The sequence below is a fragment of the Rhineura floridana genome, chromosome 6, assembly GCF_030035675.1.
Source record: "Rhineura floridana isolate rRhiFlo1 chromosome 6, rRhiFlo1.hap2, whole genome shotgun sequence".
Lineage (NCBI taxonomy): Eukaryota > Metazoa > Chordata > Lepidosauria > Squamata > Rhineuridae > Rhineura > Rhineura floridana.
In genome coordinates this window covers 190,273-217,329 of record NC_084485.1, presented here as the reverse complement: position 1 = coordinate 217,329, position 27,057 = coordinate 190,273, and the positions used below count along the sequence as shown (strand labels likewise).

Genomic DNA, 27,057 nt, shown 5'->3' with positions numbered 1-27,057 from the left:
TTTTCTGCATAGGAAGAAAGCTTTTAATAGCAGCGCAGGAACAGGACAGGCAGGCGCACACCCCTTAGCCCCTCGCCCTGAATGAATCACAGGGGCCCGGCTGGGGCCACGTTCATGAGCACAAATCCCTTGATGTGCTGGAACTTGTTGCAAGAGAAGTCGACGTGCAGCTGCATGGCCCCTGTGCTGCGTGGCGTGAACTCGAAGTAGATTTTGGATTTCTCCCCAGCTGCCAGCCCTGCCACACTGAAACAAAAGGGAGAGACAGAGAGAAAGAGAGAGATGAGGGATCCCAGAGGATTGGTGGCCCCCAGGATGCAGGAGCAGCTCTACCCACTGGCAAAGGCACAGTCCTGGGGGGGGGGAGTTGGCTGGCCACCTGGCTGCCACAAAGGATGAGAGGTGCTTTGGTGCTGCCGCCGCCGCTGCGCTGCCATGGCTGGTGATGAACCAGGCATACTGCAGTGGCCTTTGTGGTGGTGGTGGTGCCGAAGGGCCCCTCCTACAGCAGGGCAGCTTCTCTTGCACCCGGGGCTCAGTGAAGCTGCTTGGGTGGAAGGTCTCCCTGCTCCTCCCTACTAGCTGATGACAGCTGAGGGGTTCTTCCCCCACCCCGCCCATCTGGGAACAATGAATGCTTAGAAAGGACCCCCCAGTCTTCCAGAAAAGCCCCACCCACTGGCTGCTCCATGGACAAGCACCCATATGGCTGTGGGAGGGGCTTGTTTCTATGCCAGGGCCGCAGCTCCTCCCTGCACAAGCCCCCCTCCCAATGCCCCCTCCCCCCTGCACTTACTTGATCTTGACGGCCTGTCCCATGAGCGTCACGAGAAGCACACAGCTGTCCACTGACTCCGGGAGTGGGTTGGCATAGGCGATCTCCACCGTGATTGGCTTGTTTGTGACAACACCGGGGGGGACCTGCAGCCAGGAAGAAACCACTCAGCCCTCCAAGCAACTCCAGGAGCCCTCTAGCCGCTAGCTGAAATTTGGGCAGGCGACAGGCTCCCTTCCCCAGAGCAAACTAGGGAAGCCCACGCTAGCACCAGGAGGACCGGGGTCCCCTAGCGGTACCCTCACACCTTCTCACAAACTATTCACATGTTTAAGCCTTTAAATATTGGCACCAATGAGCGCTTTCCTCCTGGCACAAATAGCACCCCACCCCACCACCGCCCTGTGATCAGCAGGGGCAGAGGGTTACGCTCTCTTCCCCCACCATCACCACAGTCCAGCTGTTAATGCAACAAGCTAAAGGTGTGGAAAATGTTGTGCCCAGTTTGGCGGCCCTTGATCAGAACTGGAGGCCTTGCAATTGCCAGGCGGCATAATTAACCCTCAGGTGGGCTTCAGTCCTTGCAGCCCCCTCCTCAGGAAGGTCCCTTATGAGCAGACATGCTGTTGCATTCTGGGATGGTGCCCCATGATGCAACATCTGATTTTATTGTATTTTTAATGTTTGTATTGTATGGTTGTTTTTTTAACTTGTAAACCACTTAGACGTTTTTAACAATACAGTGGTATACAAACATATTTAGAAACAAAATAAATACATCAAGGATGAGCAGATGAGGCAGGATTTGCAAGTGCCACAGAAAGGCCTCTTGGACTTATTGGGGGGAGATGGGGAGGGCAGCCTGCAGCCGAAGCGCATGCTCTGTGCTAATGTGACTCTAAACTCGGCCCCTCTTGTTTTGGGTCTGGAGGCTGGAAAATACCCTCTAAATTAGGCCTCATCATCATCACTGTCGTCATCAACATCGTTATCAACAACAGCAGCAGCAGGACACAGCAGGAAGGTCAGCTTGACATGCAGGGCAAAGCAAACCGCCCCTGCAGAAATTTACTCTGCAGGTAAGGCACCAGAAGCATTCATTGGCCACCCTCACAAATGTGTGTGTAGGGGGCAGGTGGGACTTGTGCCAGCCATCCCAGCTGTCAGTCAGCAGCCCAAGGACAGTTATCACAATGTAGTGTCTTTGACTCCTTCAGTGGTTTGTAACCCCCAGAAGTAATAAACGCAATATCATCACTGCACTTTTTAATACACGTGGCTTCTTCCCCAGGTAACTGGCTTGGAAATGACTGCTGGTGGGCTGCTGGAGGGGTCAGGCCATGAGGACGGGGGCAGTCTGGGGTGTCTCTTGGCTCCTGTTGTGCGCCCAGGCTGCACTTCCCTGCAAAGGCACTGCTTACCGTGATGGAGATGTTCGGACTCTCCAAGGTGATGGCCTTCTCAACCAACAGCTTCACGCCCTCTGCGACGTCACACAAGGCCGTCACCAGGAGCTTCTTGTCGTCGGTCAGAGATGCCCCATAGTGGCCGTATGTGATTCGCACTGGGAGGTGCTTCTCTGAAAGTTAGAAGGGATGGGGGGGCAGGGGGGGGAGAGTCAAGGTCCTTTCTCAGATGCCCCCCATCAAGGTCCCTGGCACCATCCAGTTACTTCATGCAAAAGAGAAGGTGCTCTCTTCAGACCCTCTTCACTGCCTTCAGTGAGGGAGCCCCCAAGAGCACAGAATGCCCGTCTAGACTAGGGCCCTCGGCCTGAGGGCAGGAGCCAGGAGGAAGAAGCTGACCTTCCTCAGTGACACATGTAATGACTTGTAGAGACTTCTCTTGTGGTCCAGGCTTTCCAGATTGGTCCTGTTCACATCCCCAGAATCCCTGTTTTATTTCTTTTTAGATGCTCCTGTCCTGCAGTTTTATTGGTTTTAGGTTGTATTTTTAATGACACTGTTTGTTTTTATATTGTACACAATGTAGAGATTTTAAAATATTAAGTGGTTCAGAAATGCTTTTAAATAAAATCAGTCGCTCAGTCATGAGCCTCCAGCTTTGCTCTCCAGTTGCCCAGACAAGCAGCCTGCCTTGAATCACCTGAGTGGGGCCGGCTCCTAGGCCAGGCATTCTGGCTGGGCACTGGCACCCCTTTAGGCCCCCTGTTGCCCCAAGTCCCCCCATCATTTTCTTCCCACGCTGGGAGCTGTTTACTGCTGCACTCTGGACATTAACCCTGGGTGCATGCGCGAACGCACACACAGAGCCCCTGAGCTGGGCACATGGTTGCTCTGTTGAAGCCATGCTGAGTGACCGGGGTCTGAGAGACCCACACCTGGGCACTGCTTTCTCCCACAGGACCAGGACTGGTGGACCTGTTAATGGGGATGGGAAGGCCTGAGAAACACTCCCACCCTTGGGCCAAGCCTCTTATTGCTGTGCACAGCACTTCACCTGCTGGGCTGCATTTGTCTGCAACTGTCTCTAGTGGCAACTGAGCAAGAGGAGCCTTGCAATAGCTCTTGCGCATGGAAGTCCCACGGGGGCAAGGTGGGGATGCTGAATGGGGAGTGGGTGGGGCCCCGTGATCCTTGCAAAAAGTGGCTGAGCTGGTTTTGCTCCTGAGCAGCTCCTGGTGCCATCAGGCAGACACTCACTTTCCCTGACGTACTGCCTACCTTCTTTAGCACCAAGGCTGACATTGGTCACTTCCTTCAGGATCTCTTTGATTGCTGTCCGTGTGTACAGGACAGTCGACACGCTCAGGTTGACAGTCACAGTCTTTGGTGAGGTGGCTAAATTGGCCAGGGTGAGGATGAGGTTGATGTCTTTACCCAGCACAGGTGGCTGGGCCAGCTTGAATTTCCCGAAGAGCCCGGGGTGCGTAATTAACTCGGAAGCAGCTGCATCAGAGGCGCTCGGGCGTCTTGTTCTGGGGCTGGCACCAGACATCTCAGCGCAGGCCTTTCTGTACACACTTCTTTCCTCGGCAGAGCCTGTGGGGAAAGGGAACACCTGTCAGGCCCATGTCTCCCTCCCTCAACGCCCGCCTCCCGTGTGCAGCCTCCGCTGTCCCTGCAGCTCTTTGCTTCTCACAGGGCTGCTCACTGGCCCTTGTTTCCTGCAGGCTCTGGCTCCACTGCATTTGTGAGGGACATCAGCCAGGAAGGGGGGTGGGCAGCAGAAATAGCAAAGAGCTGCTAATTTTTATGTTGTGCACTGCCTGGATGTTTTTATGCAAGTGGGTGGTGTACAACGCCTTAGACAGGTGGAGAAATAAATGTGGCTATTTGATCAATCAAAAACATTTGCCAATTGACTGGTCATTTGTTGGCCCCCAAAAATTCATTATATTGTGAGAAGAATCTCAGGGCCCAATTCAAGGCCTTTGGCACTAGACATCTATGGATGCTGAAGGCCCACAGCTTCTGTTGCTGAGCTTGGCTGCAGGAGCAGGGCACTGGGCAACTACCCAGGGCTAGTCAAGGGCCAGTCCAGTGTCAGTGTTGGCCTCCCTGGAAGTCAGAGGCAGAAACCTGTAAGCCAGGTGGCAAGAACCTCACAGCAGGTTCTAATTATCTCTGCATGCTAATTACACTTCTTAATGCTTTCCTTCCTCCCACGCCAGCGCAGGCTGGCATGCAGAATGCCCCCTTCAATCCCAGGTCAAGGCAGATTGAGGCACAGTGGCTGGCCCAAGGTCAGCCTGGAAGCTTCCTGGGGTCCTGCAGCTCCCTGCCTGCTGTCATCACCGGGTACAGAAGAGAACAACACAGAAAGCCTCCACACGCCAAGCCAGACCCTTGGTCCATCCAGCGCAGCATGCCAGCCACCAGCTGGCACCAATGGCTCTCCAGGTTTCAGGGAGGGAGCCTTTTCCACCCCCTGCCTGGAGATGCTGCCATTGGGGACTGCGTGCAAAGCTGGTGCTCTGCTGCTGCGCCGTGATGGGCCTTCCATAGCAAGATGGAGGCAGATAGAGCTGCCACTGCTGGTTGTGCATGATGGCTCATGTCCTCCCCACCCTCTGAACTCATCCTCATGGTGCTTTAGAGGTCAGCATGATGACCAGAGCTGTTGACATCTGGCTGGCTTGTCCATGGTGCTGTATCTAGCTGGCCACCCCAACGGCACTACATCTGGAAGAACCAGAGCAGAAGGCAGGATGGGTGCTCTGGGGTATCAAATGGATGCGGGGGGGAGGTACCATCTGCCTTGAAGGAGGTGGTGATGCGTCCCCTCCTTAAGAAGACCTCCCTGGACCCAGAAGTGTAACATAAAAACCAACAACAAAAAATTCTATAAATACATTCAAAGCAGGAGACCATCTAGGGAGGCGATTGGACCCTTGGATGATAAGGGAGTCAAAGGTGTACTAAAGAATGATAAGGAGATTGCAGAGAAGCTAAATGAATTCTTTGCATCTGTCTTCACAGTGGAAGATATAAGGCAGATCCCTGAACCTGAACTAACATTTGCAGGAAGGGATTCTGAGGAACTGAGACAAATAGTAGTAACGAGAGAGGAAGTTCTAGGCTTAATGGACAATATAAAAACTGACAAATCACGAGGCCCGGATGGCATCCACCCGAGAGTTCTCAAAGAACTCAAATGTGAAATTGCTGATCTGCTAACTAAAATATGTAACTTGTCCCTCAGGTCCTCCTCCGTGCCTGAGGACTGGAAAGTGGCAAATGTAACGCCAATCTTCAAAAAGGGATCCAGAGGGGATCCCGGAAATTACAGGCCAGTTAGCTTAACTTCTGTCCCTGGAAAACTGGTAGAAAGTATTATTAAAGCTAGATTAACGAAGCACATAGAAGCACAAGGTTTGCTGAAGCAGAGCCAGCACGGCTTCTGCAAGGGAAAGTCCTGTCTCAGTAACCTATTAGAATTCTTTGAGAGTGTCAACAAGCAGAGGTGATCCAGTGGACATAGTGTACTTAGACTTTCAAAAAGCGTTTGACAAGGTACCTCACCAAAGACTTCTGAGGAAGTTTAGCAGTCATGGAATAAGAGGAGAGGTCCTCTTGTGGATAAGGAATTGGTTAAGAAGCAGAAAGCAGAGAGTAGGAATAAACGGACAGTTCTCCCAATGGAGGGCTGTAGAAAGTGGAGTCCCTCAAGGATCGGTATTGGGACCTGTACTTTTCAACTTGTTCATTAATGACCTAGAATTAGGAGTGAGCAGTGAAGTGGCCAAGTTTGCTGATGACACTAAATTGTTCAGGGTTGTTAAAACAAGAAGGGATTGCAAAGAACTCCAAAAAAACCTCTCCAAACTGAGTGAATGGGCGGAAAAATGGCAAATGCAATTCAATATAAACAAGTGTAAAATTATGCATATTGGAGCAAAAAATCTTAATTTCACATATACGCTCATGGGGTCTGAACTGGCATTGACCGACCAGGAGAGAGACCTTGGGGTTGTAGTGGACAGCACGATGAAAATGTCGACCCAGTGTGCGGCAGCTGTGAAAAAAGCAAATTCCATGCTAGCGATAATTAGGAAAGGTATTGAAAATAAAACAGCCGATATCATAATGCCATTGTATAAATCTATGGTGCAGCCGCATTTGGAATACTGTGTACAGTTCTGGTCGCCTCATCTCAAAAAGGATATTATAGAGTTGGAAAAGGTTCAGAAGAGGGCAACCAGAATGATCAAGGGGATGGAGCGACTCCCTTACGAGGAAAGGTTGCAGCATTTGGGGCTTTTTAGTTTAGAGAAAAGGCGGGTCAGAGGAGACATGATAGAAGTGTATAAAATTATGCATGGCATTGAGAAAGTGGACAGAGAAAGGTTCTTCTCCCTCTCTCATAATACTAGAACTCGTGGACATTCAAAGAAGCTGAATGTTGGAAGATTCAGGACAGACAAAAGGAAGTCCTTCTTTACTCAGCGCATAGTTAAGCTATGGAATTTGCTCCCACAAGATGCAGTAATGGCCACCAGCTTGGATGGCTTTAAAAGAAGATTAGACAAATTCATGGAGGACAGGGCTATCAATGGCTACTAGCCATGATGGCTGTGCTGTGCCACCCTAGTCAGAGGCAGCATGCTTCTGAAAACCAGTTGCTGGAAGCCTCAGGAGGGGGGAGTGTTCTTGCACTCGGGTCCTGCTTGCGGGCTTCCCCCAGGCACCTGGTTGGCCGCTGTGAGAACAGGATGCTGGACTAGATGGGCCACTGGCCTGATCCAGCAGGCTCTTCTTATGTCCTTATGTTAGACAACTATTGCCAGTGGCAAATATCTCCTTTTTGGACAAGGTGCTTGAGAAGGTGGTGGCGGTCCAACTTCAAGCATGCTTGGAGGAAACTGATTACTTGGATCCGTTCCAGTCTGGCTTCAGGTCTGGCCTTGGTACTGAAACCGCCTGGGTCGCCCTGGTTGATGACATCTATTGGAAGAGAGATAGGGGGAATGCGACCCTGCCTGTTCTCCCTGATCTCTCAGCAGCTTTCGATACTGTTGACCATGTTATTCTTCTGAAGCACCTCAGGGAGGTGGAGGTGGAGGTAGGAGGCAGTGTGATCTAGTGGTTCTGCTCATACCTCCAGGGGCGCTTCCAAAAGTAGCTATGGGAGGCTATGGTTTGGCACATGGGAGGTGTCCTGTGCTGTTCCACAGGGTTCCATCTTGTCCTCCTTGCTATTTAACACCTATATGAAGCTGCAGGGAACTGTCATGAGGACATTTGGAGTGAGGTGTCATTAATATGCAGCATATGACACCCAGCTCTATCTCTCTGTTCCATCTGAATCAAGAGAGGTGATTAAGGTATTGGACTGGTGCTTCGAGGCAGTGATGTGCTGGATGTGGGTAAACTGAGGCTGAATCCTGAAAAGACGGAGATATTATGTGTCCAGAGTTCTCATGTCCAGGAGGTGGGAAGATGGCCTGTTCTGGATGTGGTTGCTCTTTACTTGAAGGAGCAGATCTGCAGCCTGGGGGTACTGCTTGATCCAACACTGTCACTGGAGGTTCAGGTGGCCTCAGTGGCTAGGAGTGCCTTTTTCCAGCTGAGGCTGGTTCGCCAGTTTCAGCCCCTTTCGGGCACTGCGTTCTACGTGCAGCTGCCCTTGAAGACAACTCAGACATTTCCACTGGTCCAAAATGCAGCAGGCAGATTACTGGTGCAAGTCCCTTTTAGAACTCCCATGAGCCCTGCTTTAAAGCAGCTGCACTGGTTGCCAGTCCATTTCCGGGCCCACTTCAAGGTGCTCATGTTAGCATTTAAAGGCCGAAATGACGTACACCCCAGATATCAGAGAGACGGCCTCCTTCCCTGCAGACCCTCTCGAGTGCTGAGATCAGCAGAGGGGGCCTTTCAGCCACCCTTGGAAGCTCGGGGGGGGGTGGCCTGGGAGAGGGCATTCTCTGTGGTGGCCCATAATCTGTGGAACTCCCGCCTCACTGAGGTGTGTCTGACAACTTCATTGTACAACCTTCGGCAAATGCTGAAGGCGGACCTCTTTTCCCTGGCCTTCGACACCTGAGATGTGTGTTTGTAGGATCCACCCTATTTTCTGTGACATTAGGCTGTTTAGCTTGTTTTTAACTGTTTTAATTATGTGTTTTAAAATGGTTGCAACCCACCTTGGGACCTCTGGGTGAAGGGCAGGTGGTAATAATAATAATAATAATAATAATAATAATAAATAAATAAATAAATCATAGTCATCTGACAGAAGCCCAAAGGATGCTTGGAAACTGCCAGAACGTGGAGCTAGGAATGTGGACAATGACAGGCGTTTCATCCTCCTGAGAGACGAATGCGTCTGCACAGCATTCCAGAGCTCAGACAGCGGTGACAAAGTGGCAGTGAGGACAGGTGTGCATCTGGGGAGTTTTGAGTGCACAAGGGGCTGCCTGGAAGCTGCTGTCTGCAGAGTCAGACCATCAGCAGTCCACCACCTAGATCAGGACTGACTACACTGGCAGCCCCCCAAGTTGCAGGCTGGGGTGGGAGTGGGGAGGAGGCATTTGCCAGCCATGCAACCACCTAAGGTTTTTTTAGCTGTTACCTTCTACACAGACACCAAGGGCTTGGGAGGGACTGACACAACAAGACAGACGCTTTCTCTTTTTTCTCTGTTTCTGTAACTTCATAACTTTAACTTCTGTAACTTCATAATTTTATCCACTTCTCTGCTTGCTGCTCCTGATTGTCTTTAGCTCCAAGTTCAAGATCTCAGGCCTTTCTTTGGATCAGCAGGATCCAACTCCCCACAACAATGATCTTATCGGCCCTGATCTGCACCTTTGCCATCTCTAGGGTACCCTTTTGGAGAATTCTGTGTGGCAGTTTGGTAGGGAAGGTTGTGGGGCAGGAGTCCAAGAAGAGAGGTCTGAGAGCATAGCACAGGGAAACTGAGATGCTGTGGTGAGCTGTAGGGTGCCTGCAGTGCTGTGCCGTGCCATGAAATGCCATGCTGTGCTGCCGTGTTTGTCTTCCTGCCTGGAGGCAGAATGGGCGATGCAGCAAGTTTCAACCAGCTGCTCTGTTGAAAGGGCTTGAGGGACACCTCTGTACTCTCCAGCTTATGAGGGAGGATGGACAATTCCGAGGCAAGAGACAAGGTCTATTTCTGGAAGGGCACGAGGAGGAGGAGGAGGAGGAGGAGGTAAGCACAGAGCTAAGCACTAAGTGTTAGGGATAAGAACAGGTGTGACAAAAGGAGGGTGGAGGTGGTGCCCCATCATTTGCTGGGAAATACAACACGGAAACTGGGAAGATGCAATGCCCACAGCCTCAGGTTTCTATAAACGAGTGCAAAGAGTATAGGAAACAAGCAGGATGAACTAGAAATCCTAATAATATGGAAGAGGAGTACAGTCTGGTGGGCATCACTGAGATGTGGTGGGAGGAGTCTCTTGTTTGGCCTATAGCTACTGAAGGGTATACCTTATTCAAAAAGAATTGACCCTGCAGAAAAGGAGCAGAAGGTGTCGCATAATATGGAAACACAAGCGCAAAAGCCCCCAAATCCCTCTTGAAAGCACTTGGGTAAAGATAGAAGGTGAGAGAAACAAAAAACTTTTATTGTGGGGGCAGAAGGATCCTCCAGACAGCTAGGCGAAGATCTGGGTGATCCTTTCTGGAAACAGATGGCAAAACTTCCAAAAAGCTGAGCCGTAAGAGTTGAGTGTGTGTGTGTGGGGTATTTCAACTAACCTGACATCTACTGGAAGTCTAACTCTAACTGGAATGGAACCTCCAATTAAGTTCTTGCCTTGCCTTGTGGACAACGTCATCTTTCAGAAGGAGAAGGAGAGAACAAGGGAAGGCCCCATCTGTACTGACCAACAGGGAAGAACTAATTGATGAAGAGAAAGTGGCAAGAATTTTGGGGAAAGTGACTGTGTCATCTGGGAATTCATGATGGCAAGGCATGCGCACCCTGGCATTTAGAAAAGTCACTTTCAAAGGGCTCAGAGAAAAGTTGGGTAGTATCCCCTGGCTAGAAATTCCGAGGAGGAGGGAGTTTAAGAGGCATGGAAGATTCTGAAAGTGGAATACTGAGGCACAATCAGCAACTCATCAGATGAGGAGGAAAAGTGGGAGGCACCTCCGGAAGCCTCTGAGGAGACTGAAGAAGGTTGTGCTCATGAGATGGAAGAAGGGACACACAGCCAAGGATCAGTGCAAGAGATGGCTCAAACCTGTAAGGGGGGGGCAGAAGGCATTTGAGGGACACTAACAACAAAAAGGGCTTCACTAGCCGTATCCAGAGCAAGGGGAGAGGTAAGTCTGACTCCTGGGGAAGAGATGACAGATGATGGAGAGATGATGGTGGAACTCCTACTTTGCCTCAGTTTCCTACGGCAAGAGGAATCTGTGTTTGGCCTGGGAAAAGCAGAACAAGAAGTGACTTCCAGCCCAAAATAGGTAAGAAGATCCTTTGAGAACAGCTTGCTGCTTTCAATGAGTCCATGAATTATGTCCCAAGGTGCTAAAGCAGCTTGTGGACATTTTTTTCAGAATCACTGTCTGTAATGTTTGAGAATTCTTAAAGAGCTGATGAGGTGCTGGAAGACTGGAGAGATGGAAAAATGTTGTAGTGATCTCCAAAAAGGGGGAAAGGACAGATCTGGAGAACTGTAGACCAGTCAGCCTGATGTGAATAACCGGGCAAAATCCTAGAACAGATACTTAAGTAATCAGTTTGTGAACATCTATTTGTTTATTATTTATTTACTTTATTTAGGGACATTATTTATTTATTTTATTTAGGAAAATTTTAGCCTTCCCTTCTTTAAAATAATCCAAGAGTGAGGTATAATATAAAATAAACACATAATTTACTACATATTTTGGAAAGTTGTTTGCTTGAACCCCTCTTAAGATACCATAACTAAATTTTACACAATATGATTTTTGAGATCAAGGAAAAGGGTTTTCTCTGCTTTTTTTGGTTTCTTGGAATTCCTGAGCAATGCTGAGTCAGAGGTTGCCTGAGGGTATGCAATAAAACCGGTTACAATAAACCAGAAAATAATACATTGGTTACTAGCATGGGTTTATCAAGGAGTCATGCCAGACCAGCCTTACCTCTCTTCTTTTTTGGTAGTTATCAGTAAATCATGAGGAGACAGTGGACATGGTAGGTTGTATCTCATGCTAGTCCTACTCATAGTAAACCCATTGAAATGAATGGATATGGCTAACTTAGTTTCATTCATTTCAGTGGGTCTACTCAGCAAAGGCTGTCAATGGCTACAATCCATGATGACCATGCTCTGCCTGAATACCAGTTGCTGGGAACCGCAGGAGGGAAGAGTTGCTGTTTGCACCCAGGTCCTGCTTTCTTGTGGGCTTCCCATAATGGGTGTCTGGCTGGCTACTGAGAAGAGGAGGCTGGACTGGATGGGCCCCCTTGGGCCTGATCCGGCTGCTGCTTCAGGGCTCCTCTGATGTTCGTATGTCCTTAAATTCTCCCACATCCTTGTTTACAAGTCAGTAAAATGTGGTCTGGATTATTGTCTTACCGCTTATATACCCAGTCGATCACGGCACTGTCTTTTCGGCGCCTGCTGAAAACCTTCCTCTTCCAACAAACCTTTTAAGTAGAGACCTTTGCCCAGTCTGCATTGGAACTGTTTTTAGATTTATTTTAAAATATGTTTTTAAGTTGTTTTTAAAGAAGTTTTGTTTTTAAGATATTTTAAAGATGTTTTTGGTATTTTTGTTTGCCTCCCGAGGCTCCTTCTGGGAGGAAGGGTGGGATGTAAATTTAATAAATCAAGCAAATAAATAAATAATGCTACTGTCAGGTGGAACAACTGCCCCTAATGGGCACTTCTTAAGGCCTCTGTGTCAACCTGGAGGGAGGTCTCGAGTGAAGCACCTTAGAGCTCTCACGAAGGCCTTCCTCAGCTGTTCAATCTTTTTTAGAAATGAGTAGAGGGGATGCTTATCAGATATGCAAATAATATGAAGCTGGGAGGGGTAGCTAGCATCATAGAAGACAGAATCACAATTCAAAACCATCTTGACTGGAATGTGGCTGTAATGCTGGACTGAAATAATCAACATGAAATCCAGCAGAGACAAATGCACTTTATACTTAAACCTGCATTTAAGTATAAAGAATCAAAGGCACAATCACAGAGGGCTGCTTTGGCAACAGTAACATGCAAAAAGGATCCAGGCATCAGTTGAACAGGAAGTTGAACAGGAGCCTGCAGCAGTGTGATGTGGTGGTGGCTACTGCAAGAGCAAATGCTTTATCAGGAGCGATCGTGGCCAGATCAGAGGAGGGAATAGTTCCACATGGGAATTCTGTGCTGGTCAGACTCCATCTGAAGTACTGTGCCCGCTACAGGGCACCCTATTTTACCCCAAGGGCATTGACAAAGTAGAGCATGTCCAGAGGACAGTGACCAAGATGCGTTTGGAAAACATGTCCTGTGAGGAATGGTTGCAAGAGCAGCATGTGCCTGGAGAAGAGAAGTTTAAGGGGGACTAAAGAGCTGCCAGTCACACAAAAGAGGAATTAACTTGTTCTCTGTTGCTGCAAGATCCTGCATTGAGCAGGGATTGGACCCGATGGCCTTCAGGGCCCCTTCCAATTCCTTTCTATGATGGAGTTTATATACTGGCATTATGATTTTTGCTGTTGCATTTTTAGCTCCTCTCCTAATAGGTCAATAATATTTTTGTCTGCCTTTCTAGTCTATGCTGTGAAGATTGCATTCTGGGTGGTCACAGCTGGTTTACACCCACCAGCATATGTGAGAAGTTGTCCCATCATGCATCAGTTTGCATTTATTTATACTCAATTGCATCTGCCATTCTGTTGGCCAGTTTGGTGAGACCATTTGCATAAAAATTTGGTGGCATTTGAAAACTGTGAGGTCTCCATTCTGGCCCTATCTGTGGTAGCTTCTGCTTCTCCACTTTGTCCTTGAACATCTCTCAAGAGATCCCACAGTTCAGAAATTGAAAAATTGAGAAAACTAGCATGGAAGTTGGTCCAGGAGGGAAGAGCAGCCAGTGACTTACCTTCTGGGAACTTGTAGTTATTGGTGACATCCACCCGGTAATTGCTGCCGACTGCTTTGGTGCTGATATGTGTGCCGATGGATGAAGTGTCACAATAAACTTTGACCCGCCTTCCATCATTATAGACGACCCATCGGTTGATATCGGCATTCACTTCAGTGTACACGAACGCTGTGTCATAGTTCAGCCTCACATCTCCTTGCTTGACTGCCACAACAGCAGCTGGACCACACTGGTAAATCCCTGGAAGGAGACCAGAATGCAGCAGATGCTCTGGAAGATGACTGAGCACCAACAAAAGAGCAGAATGCAGCCTTACCTTGGCTCTGCTCTTGGGGCGTTGAGTCAATCACCTGCCACCCAGAGTAGGCTCCTCCCAGATCCCTTCGAACGAACCAGCTTTCATTCCAGACATGGTAATCCCTGAAGGGGTGAAGAAGCAGAGTTGATGGAGGAGCAACAGACTGGCCTGGACCTTTGGAGGTGCTGGTCAGAGCCAGGGTTCCCTCGTGTTGCTTTTACACAAAATTAGCCCCATGCATAGATGGAGAGCCAATAGAGTGAGCTCACAAGGGGACGACCTTATTCAAAAAGGGTGTCCTGAAACAGGCCTGAGCCAGGGGCAAGCGTGGAGCTTATTCTCCCAATGGGGATGCTGCCCCAGAGCCCAAAGGCACAAAGGCTGCTGCTGCAGTGGCCTCAGGGCCTGCTGCCAAATCTGCCAAAACAGGTCACAAATGGAGGTGCTGGGATGTTTTGGGGCTCCAGCAGATCTTTCCCACACCAAGTACGTGGCTGCTTTTCATTAGAGCTCACCCACCTTTACAGTGGAGTCCCCATACGCACACCATTTGCAGCAACTGCCTGCATGCTCCTTTCCCTGTATATGGCTATGACCCTGGCAAGAGGGGCGCTGTTGGGCACTGTGGCACCCAGGCAAGACCACCTTCAGCCACGTGCCAGCCCATCTTTATTCCATTGCAATAGATGACAGGATGCAGTCCAGGCTCATGGCGGACGCTTTACATTTATTGGGGTCATCAACCCACAGAGCATCCACAGAGATAGCAGGCGGAGGACTCCCAGAGCCCAACCACGCTGGACCCCTTTCCTTGACCTTGCTCAGGTTGGCTCTAAAGTACTGAGTCTCCCAAATGCTGCTGTGGTCCCTCAGCGTTTGATTTGGATTTGAGTTAATATTCATATACCACATTTCCAACAATGAAGCTGAGGGCAAAGTGGCTCACATCAAAAGTATTTGAGGGCATTAGAAAAATAACATTTCCAGCAATATAACAATATGGTGATATTAAAAAAGCAAAAACAAGCTATTAATTAAACATGTACTGCTGTTCAATTCAAACCCCTAACAATTCAAAATCATTAACCCCAAAGGGTTGGTGAGCATCAGCCCTATGCCGGCTGACCTCATCCCTCTGGGACAGAATGGAAAAGCTCTGCTTCACTCTGCTTCTCCTTTCACAGACACATGGACACCCACCCACTGTCTGCCCACGTGTCATCCAAGGCTTCCACCATGCGGGCAGCAGATTATTTTAGGGTTTCAGCTGCATGGGAAGAAGAAGCAGACTGCACTGATCTGCTGGTCTCACTCAGCCTGGGACAGAAGAGACCCTCTCACAACAGATTCCCTTCACTGAAGGCGGAAGTCAACAGGAGAAGCTTGCAAGACATGGAGGGACCACAACTACCTCTCAGCCTAGCCTACCTCACAGGGCTGTTGTGAGGATAAAACAGGGAGGGGGAGAGCCATACACGCCACCTTGAGCTCCTTGGAGGAAAAGTGGGATGTAAATGTGATGATGGTGATGATGATGGGAAAGTTGGACTACAAAGTTTCATTTATTTTGGAACTTGGCTGATTGGTGCTTTGTTTATAAAAGTCAGACAGGCCACCCCTCATCGAAATCTGGCACCTCCCAAAGACTTTTTCATTCCAGCAGGCATCTCAACTGAAGTCTGAATTTATGGTTCTTCTAACCAATCTTTAAAATTTCCTTTGTGTTGTATTCCTTGTACAGCACTTCTGAGACTATTGTAATTAATAATCTAAATAAATAAAATCAATAAAAAATTAAATGATGTTTAGTTTTTCCATGTGTTTTTACGATGCTTTACGATGGGGTTATTTTTAGCTACCTGAAGGGTCCACATGGAAGTAGAAGCTGGGTAAAACTACAGTAATAAATCAAGGAAAAACTGTTCCTGGTCTGATAATGGGCCAACTAACAAAGACTGAGTAGTCCAAGCCATTTCCTTGTTCATCTTGTAGAGGACGAGGGACTGAGAGGTGTTAATTGCACCTATTCACTCCCTGCAAATGGGAAGGTGAGGACATGTCCCAAACAGCAGGTGTTTGTCTTGGACACATCCTGCTACACATCCAGTTACCATGGAAAGAGACTCCACCACACCTGGAATGCTGAAAAGAGAGAAGTGGCACCTTGGAAGGAACCCCATATCTGGTTTTGCCTGAATTCTAAAGCAAAAGGGTTCCTGAATAAAATCTGGCAACTCCTTTTGAATGTCTTTCTGGCAGTTTCATTCCCTGTAGGGGGCCTGCTCCATACTCTGCATTTATGTATTTATTAAATTTACATCCCATCCTTCCTCCTGAAGGAGCCCTCAAGAGATAAAACATCTTAAAAAGCAATTCCAACACAGAAGCAGATTGGAATAAGGTCTCTACTTAAAAGGTTTGTTGAAAGAGGAAGGTCTTCAGTAAGTGCCGGAAACATAACAGAGATGGCACTTGTCTAATATTTAAGGGGAGGGAATTCCACAGGGTAGGTGCCGCCACACTAAGGGTCTGTTTCCTATGTTGTGTGTGGGTATATAAGGGGCAAGATGATCTTTCAGGTATCCTGGTCCCAAGCTGTATAGGGCTTTGTAAGCCAAAACCAGCACCTTGAACTTGGCCTGGTAGCTAATTGGCAGCCAATAGTAGTTAAGAGTTGATCCTCAAAGCCAAACATGTACATAAATATAATGTGCAACTCACTGAATGATACTGCTGGTGAAGAGTGTGTGTGTGTGTACGTGTGTGTGCAGGGTGTTCCTTCTTACAAAGTAATTTGTTATCTGTCTGTCTTCAAGGTCTCACAAGACTCTTTGCTGATTCTGGTGGAATTCATCTGTGGAAAATATTTGAAGTGTCCCATCCCATCCCCGCCCCCCACCCACCAGAGGCTGAGCAAATTGTACTTACCAGACAGAGTCTTGTCCCATCTTCAGGCTCTTTCCGGAGGGGTCATAGTATTTATCAATGCTGAGGTTCCCGTTTGAATCGTGAGCAGAGTTGAAGTTGGTGATCAATCGAGTTGGTATTCCCAGGCACCTCAGGGCTGAAAGAGAGGGCAAACAAACCAGCTTGTCTTGACTCCGCTAGGCACTGCTGATTCCTCTCTGCAACCCCTTCTTGTTGCGGGAAGCATACCTGTGCCAGCCACACCGGCAAAGACCCAGCACTGGCCATACTGGACAGGCCGGTAGTTGCCCTGGGCCCACGTCCTGAGGATGGCCACGCTTCCATCCCACCTGGAGGGATTCTCGTGGTGGGCAAACTCCTCACTCCATTTGCCTTCCAGCACCCCATTGTCGTTGTCATTGCCGTTGATCTAAAGTATGAGAGAGATGGCCCAGGTGAGGAGAAGAGGCAGGTGAGGGAGGGGAGGTCTGGTAGTCAGGCAGGTTCTTCCAGCTGCCTGGGGCCTTAGTAGATCCCTGGCATGTGGCTGAAGGGCATCATCCCACCAGGGCATAGGGCAGTCTGCAAGCAAAGTGGGAAGCAACTCAGCTTGTTGGGGTTTGCATGGGGAAAGAGTAGATAGAGGGGGAACCTCCATGTTTCCTAGACTGTCTCACTATCCTTTGGTCTCTGTGCTGACCTTCCTTCAGGTGTATAAACTCTCAGAGTTGCTGCTTCATCCCATTTCCAGACTCCTCCCTTGTTCTTCACCCCACCTTGGGAGAGGAGACGTCTTGCCTTCCCCTCTCTCTTTCTCTCTGGAAGGCAGCAAAGAGCCAGCATGCATCTCCAGCTTGGTTAGAACTAGGAACTCTCTTCTGTCCAAGTGTGCCTTTCCTGTAATAAACTAAGCTCTCTTCCCAAGTCTCTCTGTGACTGGAGCCAAGGGAGAACCCCAGTCATGCAGCATTCATTTACAGCCACCTTCCAAGCTGTGACTCTGTGGCAACTTTGCTACCACAATGCAGAGCCGCAGGCTTGGCCTTACCATGGAGCTGACCACGCGGCCCACGTATCGAGGGTCGCTCCTACGAGACGTGTCACCAGCTGGGTCCTGGCGGTGGTAGAGGCTCATGTCCAGAAGCCGAAGACAGAGGCTGAGGATGTTCTGTTGAAACTATAACCCAAAAAGGCAGGTCCTCTTAATTGCCAGAAGGCAGGAGTCTCCCCTGCCCACCCATCCCGCTTAGTGAGGATCTAGCTGAAAGCCACTCGTTCACGCATGGCTGGATCAGCGCTGAGAACAAGCCGTGCTTTAATTTGGCCAGGAGGTGGAGTGGGGGGCCATTGGCCCACGTACTGGGGCATGTTAAAAGAAGGGAGACTTATTATGAGCATGGTAAGATTCAGAAGTGCAAATGGGCAAGGTCATTGCTCTGTAGCTAGCAGGGCATTTGCCACTCATCTCCCCCCTCATGGAAAAGGTGGCTCTAGACATGATCTCCTCTGAGTAGAGCCATCTGCATGCCAGCCAAGTTCCTCTCATGAACGCACAAACAGAGTCAGGCTCAGGGGTTACCTCTGAACCACTCCTTTCTACTTCCAGCCCCTGACACCGTGAGGTGACTGAACTGACCCTGTAATGCACAGAAATGGAAGCAGGGAGATCCTGGCCTCATCCTGCTGCTTGTGGTGGCAGAAACCTTTCCTTGAGGAGGCACATTGTAGCCCAAGGCCGGCACAGTTACTATCATGCACTGCACTCTCTGGCCTTGGCTGCACACACAGTTAAGGAACAAACTAGCTGAATGGCCACCAGTTGCTCCTACATTCACAGGGCAGAGGTTCATGAATGGTCTAGAAAACTGCCCTTACGAATCTCATCATGACCCGAAAGGATACATCTTCCGCTGTTGACACGGGCGGCTGCTTAAAGCCCGAGGAAGTCAGTGGTGGCTAGCAGTGCAGGGGGTGATGCCATGAAGGCAAGACAGCTGCCACAACCAGGACATTGACACTGACCTGTCCATAGTACCACCCTCGTGATTCAATGTAGTTGGCGTTTCCCACAAAGATGATCCCGTTTTCGTTCAGAACGTACTCTTGTCTCTCGGCCTCATTTTCCATGAAGACAAGGTCCCCTGTGGGGCAGAGGCAGGTGGTCAAAGGGTGCCCTGCCAACCTTGAGGCAAAGCTGTATGGGACTGTGGACAGCCAAGCAGGAAGAGGCACAACTCACCATGGCTGTCTGTCTTCAGCAGCCTCCGGCTTTGCTCAGCCAAACATGCTGCCTGCCCATCTATCTATCTATCTATCTATCTATCTATCTATCTATCTATCTATCTATCTATCTATCTATCTATCTATCTATCTATCTATCTATCTATCTATCTATCTATCTATCTATCTATCTATCTATCTATCTATCTATCTATCTATCTATCTATCTATCTATCTATCTATCTAATCTATCTGTCTGTCTGTCTGTCTGTCTGTCTGTCTGTCTGTCTATCTGTCTGTCTGTCTGTCTGTCTGTCTGTTTATAATTTAATTTATATCCTGCCCTTCCTGCCGGCAGGAGCCCAGGGCGGCACACAAAAGCACTAAAAACACTTTAAAACATCATAAAAACAAACGTGAAAATACATTAAAACAAAACTTCTTTTAAAACGTTTTTTTAAAAGCTTTAAAAACATATTTTAAAAAGGGTTAAAAAACATATTGTTTTTCTTTTTTAAAAAACATATTAAAAAGCAATTCCAACACAGACGCAGAGTGGGATAGGTCTCAACTTAAAAGGCTTGTGGAAAGAGGAAAGTCTTCAAAAGGCACTGAGAAGATAACAGAGATGGCACCTGCCTAATATTGAAGAGGAGGGAATTCAACAGGGTAGGTGCCGCCACACTAAAGGTCCTCTTCCTATGTTGTGCAGAACGGACCTCCTAAGAGGGTATCTGCAGGAGGCCCTCACCTGCAGAGCGCAGTGATCGACTGGGTATATAAGGGGCAAGATGATCTTTCAGGTATCCTGGTCCCAAGCTGTATAGGGCTTTGTATGTCAAAACTAGAACCTTGAACTTGGCCCAGTAGCAAATGGGCAGCCAGTGCAATCCTTTCAGCAGTGGCGTGACATGTTGGCGATATCCTACCCAGAGCTTGGAAAAGTTACTTTTTTGAACTATAACTCCCATCAGCCCCAGGCAGCATGGCCACTGGATTGGGCTGAGGGGAGTTGAAGTTCAAAAAAGTAACTTTTCCAAGCTCTGATCCTACCCCAGTGAGCAGTCTCGCTGCCGCATTTTGCACCAGCTGCAACTTCCAGACCAACCTCAAGAGTAGCCCCACATAGAGCACATTACAGTAATCCAGCCTGGAGGTTACCAGTGTGTGGACAACAGTGGCCAGGGTATCCCAGTCCAGAAACGGCTGCAGCTGTCTGGCGAGCCGAAGCTGGTGAAAGGCACTCCTAGCCATTGAGGTCACCTGGGCCTCGAGCGACAAAGATGGATCCAGGACCACCCCCAGACTACAGACCTGCTCTTTCAGAGGGAGTACAACCCCGTCCAAAGCAGGCAACTGACCAATCATTTGAACTCGGGAACCACCGACCCACAGTGCCTCTGTCTTGCTAGGATTCAGACTCAGTTTATTGGCCCTCATCCAACCCACCACCAATTCCAGGCAGCGGTCCAGGGCGCATCTAAAGAGATGTGTAATGCTCAATAGACGGTGAGGCCCTCTCAGGCGGCGCTGCCAGTCAGGAAGCAGCGAGGTTGGCGGGTGTCATGGGGCTCCCTGAGTTGCTTCTGCTTTGGGCCGTCATGGCTGCCAAGAGAGCAACTGCTGCAATAGGGAATATTCATGTCTTTCCATTTTCTCACAGTTCGTTGACAACTATGTTGATGTAAGTACACTGTGTGCATGTCAAATGCAAAACACTAATCTAAAATTAGAATAGTTTGACTTAGTATGTAAATTAGCTGTTCTCTGAAGTTTGCTGTACAGTTTCAAACAGTTACTTGGAAAATAATTATTTTCCTGATTAGAACATCTTTGCAAGTGTAAATATAGGAAAGTTATGGATGGGTTCTTGCATAGACACCTGCTGTGGGCATCTGGAGACAGTGGGCCTGACCCTGAGACCCTTTTCCAGTGGGGTGGGGGCACTTCTGCTTGTCCAGGCCTTTGCAGCTGACAAGACCAGGCCAGTGGTGGGTCTGGCTTCCCAGCTGAGCAGGGTGCAAAGGAGTCTGGGAAAAGCAATACATCCAGCCCTGCCTTGCTTGGGCAGGGAAGCCAAGAGTGGTGGAGGACGGGGGAGGGGTGTGGAACAAGGCTGCTTCACCCAGGCCCCTCCGGCAGCCTGTCTGGCTGACTCTCCCCTCACTGGACACCAGCATGAGGCAGGTCTGCCTTGTGCAAGGCCAGGATCCATCGCCAGCAGCTATTCTATTTGAGGGTAAGGCCAGGGCATCATCGGGTGGCACCCTGGTTATCCTGCAGGCAGAGTTTTGCCATTTGGGGAGGGGCCTTCGTGGCATGGGGGGTCTCCTACAATTGCTTGCCTTCAACCCTCAGCGCTATCCCTTCAGAGAGCCTGGAGACAAATCAGAACTAGACCCCTCCCCAATTCCTGCACCAGGAGCAGCCGGCTCTGCTGATTGCCAAGGACTAAAGCCCCCCCCCCCCGCAGAGGAGAGCCCCAAGTGGGAGGCAGAATTGTTTCTGCTGTTCCTTCCTCATTGTGCAGAAGTGTAACAGGATGATATTTTCTCCAAGTCAGCCATTTTGGGACTCTGCATTTTGCAGCAGGAGCCTTCCAAGGCCTTGGCTGCCTTCCAGAGAATGCTGGCATCAGCTGGGGTTGCTCCCAGCCAGGTCTGAGGAAGCTTAACAGGGCCTTCTTTCTCCAGGGGGTAGCCTACAGGAGCCCCCCCCCATGGGACTCTTTCCTTCAGCACTCTCCATCCTAGGGCGGATGGTGTGGGCCGCTAACCCGACAGAGAGAGCCCACCCCTCCCCTTTCATCTGGGAAGTGGGCCACAGCTGCCGTGCTTGGGGCTGGGAGGGGTGGGCCCCCTGCTTGGAACCGCACGGTGGTGGCCCTTGGGAAGCAGAGCCAAGTGCCGGGGGCGTCTCCCCAGTGCTGCTGCAGGAAAGCGCTCAGGGATGCTGCCTGCCTGCTGGCTCACGGGGGGGGGGGCAAGTCAGGACTAGGCAGGAGCTGCCGCCGCTGCTCAGGCAGGTGCCTCCGGGACGCTCCCTGGCTGACACACTTCTGGGCATGCCGAGGTCTGGCCTGCTGCCAGGGGCGCTGGATCTTCTCACCAGGTCCCCATTTTTAGCTAATCCTGGGCTAGTTCTGAGCTTCTGCCACCCAGCAGATGATGGATGAACCACCACAGAGGGAGGGAGGGAGGGAGGGAGACATGTTGCCACTCTGGCCCTGCCTGTGGGCTGTCAGGAGGGAGCCCTGCCTGGGATCACCCCACCCCACCCCTCAGCTCTTCTTGTCTTTTTTGGCCCCTGAGGGCAGAAGTGCCCTCAGTCAACCCAACCAGTGTGACCCCAGCAGGGCAGCCCACCCAGGAGCCCCCTGCCCTGGACTCTTGCTTCTCAGCTGCTGACCTCTGGCCGGAATGTGGGGCAAGGGGAGAATGGTCTGTCTGTGAAAAGGCATGCTGCTATGAACTGCAGACAGGTCCAAAGCCCTTTCCAGGCCAGTGGTCATGGCAACTGACAAGGGACCCATTTTGGGCAGAGGAGGGGGCTGAGGGGGGGCATTGGCAACTACCACCAGAGCAGTTTGGACAGTTGAAGTTACCTGAGCCCAGTCCTGCTGTCAGGGGTCAGCTCAGGCTGCCAAACCTACCCCCACCCCTCCTCTGTCCAGCATCCATTCTGCCACCCACAGGGCCCCCTCCAGATGGCAACAGGAAGTCCACATGCAGCCGGACTTGAAGGAAGACAGGACCAGCAGCGCACCCTGCCCTATGTCTGACCCGGGCAGGACCATCCACAGTGTCATTCCACCGGCAGCCCAAATCTCCTTAACAGCTGGGCATGCATGGGCAGAAATGCTGGTAACAGACAAGCGCGGATCTTACCTGAGCACCAAGGGTTAAAGAGCAGGATGAACTGCCCCAGGAACGTGGAGTTCACCTGGTTGCCACACATCACCCGCAGGCTCAGCTTGTAGCGGCCGATGACAGCCGTGGAGGGGCTAATGAGGGTGAAGTTCACGGAGTTGGAGTCTGTGGATCCCATCACTGCACTCCAGGCTCCTCTAGACAGGGCACTGGAGACGGCGAAGCCAGCCCTGGTGTGATGGGACTCCGAAGGGGCTGACCCTGTCAGGAGAATGGACAAAGGGCAAAATTACCGATGGCAGCTACTGATATCTAAGAGTGTTAGAAGGGGAGGCACTCTCCATCGATCATGCCACATGCACCCCTGAGCTCTCTGTGGGACAGCCTTCCCCTGGGAGGGTTCGTGCACAGTGAAAATCCAGCTTGATGCCCAATCTGATACCAGCCTGTGGCTGTTGTGCTGACCAAATAGGGTTGGAGTGTGTGTGAGTGTGTGTGTGTATGACCCAGTCTCCCTCCACAGAACAACTTACATGGTGCTTGGGGGTGCCTTGACAGGCCATCAGGGAGGCTTCTGTAGTGAGCACAATGTCACAAATGACAACCCTGGGCTCCTTGGCTGGCACCTTAAAGACTGACTAACCAGTTCATTGTGGTAGACACAAACACACACACACAAATGCACACATGCACGCAAGCTTGCATATACAGATGGGGGAGGTAAACACTGAGGGCAAAAAGGTCCTGCCAGACAAGAGTCACAATAGATCCACCACTTTCTTTGTAGAGCCCAAATGTGCCCAAGAGAAGCACAGGGCAGAAGGCATGAACTTGCCCTCCTAGAAACAAACAGGCTTCTAAGGTTTGTCCCACCTCTGTAGAGTGAGTGATGCCGGCCTTGGAAGAGGAGGACACAGATTATTTTGAGAGGAAAGCGAGAGCAGTGCTGGGGGACGTTACCTGTCTCTGCCACGAAAGCAAAGCCCTCCCCGGGCTGGACAGCCCTGTTGAAGTACACCCTGATGGAGAAGTCCTGCCCACGGCGCACGGTCAGGTCCGTGGTGGAAAAGTAGTTGGTCCGATGTGCCTCAGCATTGGCTGGGATTTGCCAGCTGAGTTGTGTTGGTCTCAGATCTACGAAACAGGAAGAGGTGAGTACAAAGGGGCCAGAAGAGCTCGGGCTGGCTCTGCTGCCTCCATCCAACATGCTGCCCTCAGACTGGTCCAACTTCTCCTTCCCCTCCCCAAGATTTCCTCTAAGCAGAGGGCTAGTTTGGGCTGGCAGGGACAGGTGGCGTAGGGGCACAATATCCATGCCAGTTGTGACAGTGATTATTATGTAATTACAAATACACGTACATCCCATTCATCAAATACTTTTTCAGGGCACCTTATAATAACCAATTAAACTATCATCATAAAATACAAAAAACAACCATAAAAATAAAGAAGAGAAGGCAGAATAAAATCAGTTCAAGACTCAAAATGTATTAATTTTCAAGACATGCAAAAGTGCTGAAGGGGGCATGCGCACGAACCACAGCTTTTCCATGTAGGAAGCAGCCGAGGTGTCAGTAGCTGCCAAGGAAAGGGTTGTGTTGTCTCTTCACAAGCATATTAAAGAGGAAGGTTGATTTGAGAATACACCCAGGTGATGTATCTAACAACCAGATGCCCAGCTAGCACTTCGCATCCAAGCACAAAAACTCTCCTGGGAGCTCAGGCCTCCTCTGGCAGCAGCTCGCCAAAGTCCTCCTCTGGGTGTATTCTGACCATCCCAGCAAGAGCATCACCTGCCTTTGGACGGGGCCGCTGTGTGCAGACCCTGGACTTTGACACGCCTTGCAGCGGGTTGCAGAAGCATATGAAAGGGTGGGACTCAATGCCAAGGTTGAGCCTCCGTGCAGTGTCCAGAGAGCACGTCACAAAAGCTGTCCAAAATCTAGCTTATGCTTTGGGGATGGAGGGGGAAGAGGAAACCACCTTCTTCCAGGGTTTGTGTTCTCTAGACCTGGCAAATCTGAACATGAATGATGAAAATGGAAGGATGATTCGCAGTGAAAGTGGAAGGTTGAGCGAGATCAAAGGCTCAGTTGCACCAATTGTGGTGAGGCCAGGAAATGTTCTGATGTGTTCCAAGTAGCAAATACCAGGCAGGGAGAGCCCGCCCTAATGTTGGGGCTTCCAGGGTCACTGGTCGCTGTCTGGTTGGTTCTTCAATGGGGGTGAAACACCAGCAGTGTGTGCTGCTGGGCACTCGGTCATACAGTTCTGACCTGGACTGGAGCAGCTAAGGGCAAAGATGAAGGAGGGATAAAGAAGCCGGGGGGGGGAGGTCAACTGAAGCAGGAGCAGAGAGGGACTCTGGTGGCTTTGGAACACTTGTCTGCTAATGAGATAGGTGGTCTGAGTAGGCATTTAAAGTGGAACTATGGGAAGAGGCTATTCCAGGCACCCTGGACATCCTGGAATGAGTTGCACCCACCCACTTGGAGCATGAATTGCTCTCCTGAAGAAGGTTCCATCACTTGGGACACCCAAGATCTACATGTACCCTGAGGGTAAAGCTGCTGACTCCCAGGCGAGGAGCACCCAATTTCTCCTGGCACCCAGAAGGTCCTTGTGCTTTCCTTGAGAGGATACAGGCAGCCAAGCAATCTGAACGGGAGACAGCTGGATTTACGTGGCTGAATTTGCTTCTTTCAAGTGGCCCTTTAGACACATAGATTTGTTCCACTTCCACAGGCAATTAGAGCACAAGGTACTGAAGAGGAACTCCACACGCAAAGCTCCCTCCCTCCCTCCCTCCCTCCCTCCCTCTCTCTCTCTCTCTCAGGCCCAGCAAAGACCAGAGAACACAGTACAGCTGGGAGGACAGGACAGCAGGCCTGATGGAGGCGGCAGGTGCTTCCATCCCAAACTCACCTCCCATCTTCTCTGTGTCTTCTCTTCTTCAGCACTGCCAGGAGCCTCAATTGCACATTCCTTGCAGCTCTCCTGCTGTCCGTGAGTTGGGTGTGATGTGAGGCAGTCACCGCTGATCCCTATAAAACTATCCCAAGTGCAATTAGCCAGTTCCTATAATCTGTGGCTAGGCAAGGGCAATTTTCCTCTTCAGTGGGAGGTCCTGCCATAAGACGTGAAGTTGTCCTTGTTTACTCAAAGGAAGTGCATTCTCTTGCATAGGGCTGACATGCAGGACTTCCTCTGTGGAATTCCAAGGCAAAGAGTCATCCCCAAAGGTGAGGAAATAAGTGGGAAGGGATGAAAACCTCCGGAGGAAGAGAGCCACCCCACACCCTTCCATTAAGCAGATCTGCCCTGCTCCCTTGATGCACAGCTCCACTCCCATCCCACTTATAAGCAGAATCTCTGCCTGTGTGTGGAGGACTTCCTATTTCTCTCCTGCCCTTCCCACGAAGCTCAGATGCTGAACATGATAAGATTCCCTTTTGTCCCTTACAAGAGCCGCTGAGGTAGTTGCAGCTGGGCCACATTGTGCCACACGCTAGTCTTGTTTGAACCAGGGAGAGAGGGGAGAGAGACCCAACATCACCAAACGAGCTTCATGGCTGCGTGGGGAGCTGACCCAGGGACTCCCTGGAGGCGTCTGGCACTTTGAATGTCTGCAGTGCTTCATTTGGCCTGTTGGGCAACTTGCCATTTGCATCTGCCACCCTCCACATTTTTTGTTCTCAGAGGAGCTTAACTGATTTTCTAAAAATGGCGTCTTGGGTGAAGATGGTGAAATATCTTTGGCTGAAATACCTTTTGAGCTCCTCCGAAGTCTCCAGCAGCCGCAGGTCAGCTCACAACAAGGATGTCTTTCAGGCTGGGGTTCCAAAAGGACTCACTTAGGAAGATGTGATGGAACCTGGATCATCTGTCTTCCTGGGGAAGATGTAACCAGCCCATCTTTCAGCAAGGCTCAAGCCCAACTGGTGACATTGCCCTAGCTGACAGGTGACCATGATCCCCCACCCTGGGGTGCCCTGATGGGTGCTAGGCTCCCTACCTCTCTGCTGCTGCTGGTGGCCTTCTCGGGCCCACAAGTTGTATGCTCCAACTTGGGAATTTCCCCGCGTGACTTCCACTCTCTCAGGTTCCCTCAGTTGTTTGTCCTCCCCCCCATTGGCATGTCACCATCTCTTATTCTCTCATGCTGAAGCCTCCTTCCCTTCCCCCACCCCTGCCAGCAGCATCTGGAGCAGTCCCCCTCCCCCCTCCATTGCTCTCTGCCGGCCACACCAAGGAGCTGCAGATCAGGGTCACTGGCCATGCACCGCTCTGCCCCACTTATCGCCAGGTCCTCCCCCCGCATGCCTGAGAGCAAAAGCACAGCAGAAGAGCTCTGTGGCTGGGCCACCTAAGGCCTGCCTGTTTCCACAGTGGCCAACCAGGCAACGTGGGAGCGACCTCTGGGGCTCTCCCCCTGACCTCCTCTTGGGGCAGCTGCTGCTTCCTTCAGCA

General features: G+C 50.3%; 1 protein-coding gene across 1 annotated transcript; it reads right to left on the bottom strand.

The window, feature by feature from the left end:
* Window positions 1–25,729, bottom strand: LOC133386896 (protein-glutamine gamma-glutamyltransferase E-like). The gene is made up of 13 exons (XM_061630667.1): window positions 25,513–25,729; window positions 23,548–23,721; window positions 22,606–22,848; window positions 18,521–18,639; window positions 17,547–17,675; window positions 16,748–16,928; window positions 16,520–16,655; window positions 13,610–13,713; window positions 13,291–13,533; window positions 3,460–3,777; window positions 2,197–2,354; window positions 797–921; window positions 1–246 (listed from the first exon to the last, which is right to left on the bottom strand). Exons 1-13 carry the CDS (start codon window positions 25,517–25,519, stop codon window positions 87–89), a joined length of 2,097 nt encoding a protein of 698 aa, XP_061486651.1. The 5' UTR covers window positions 25,520–25,729; the 3' UTR covers window positions 1–86.
* Window positions 25,730–27,057: the final 1,328 nt, after the last annotated feature.

Excerpts from the sequence above, each read along its gene's own strand:
- LOC133386896 (XM_061630667.1), bottom strand. Across the intron at positions 13,714-16,519 it reads ATGGGACAAGACTCTGTCTG|GGATTACCATGTCTGGAATG; the intron begins GTAAGTACAATT and ends TCACCCCTTCAG. Across the intron at positions 3,778-13,290 it reads TAACTACAAGTTCCCAGAAG|GCTCTGCCGAGGAAAGAAGT; the intron begins GTAAGTCACTGG and ends CTTTCCCCACAG.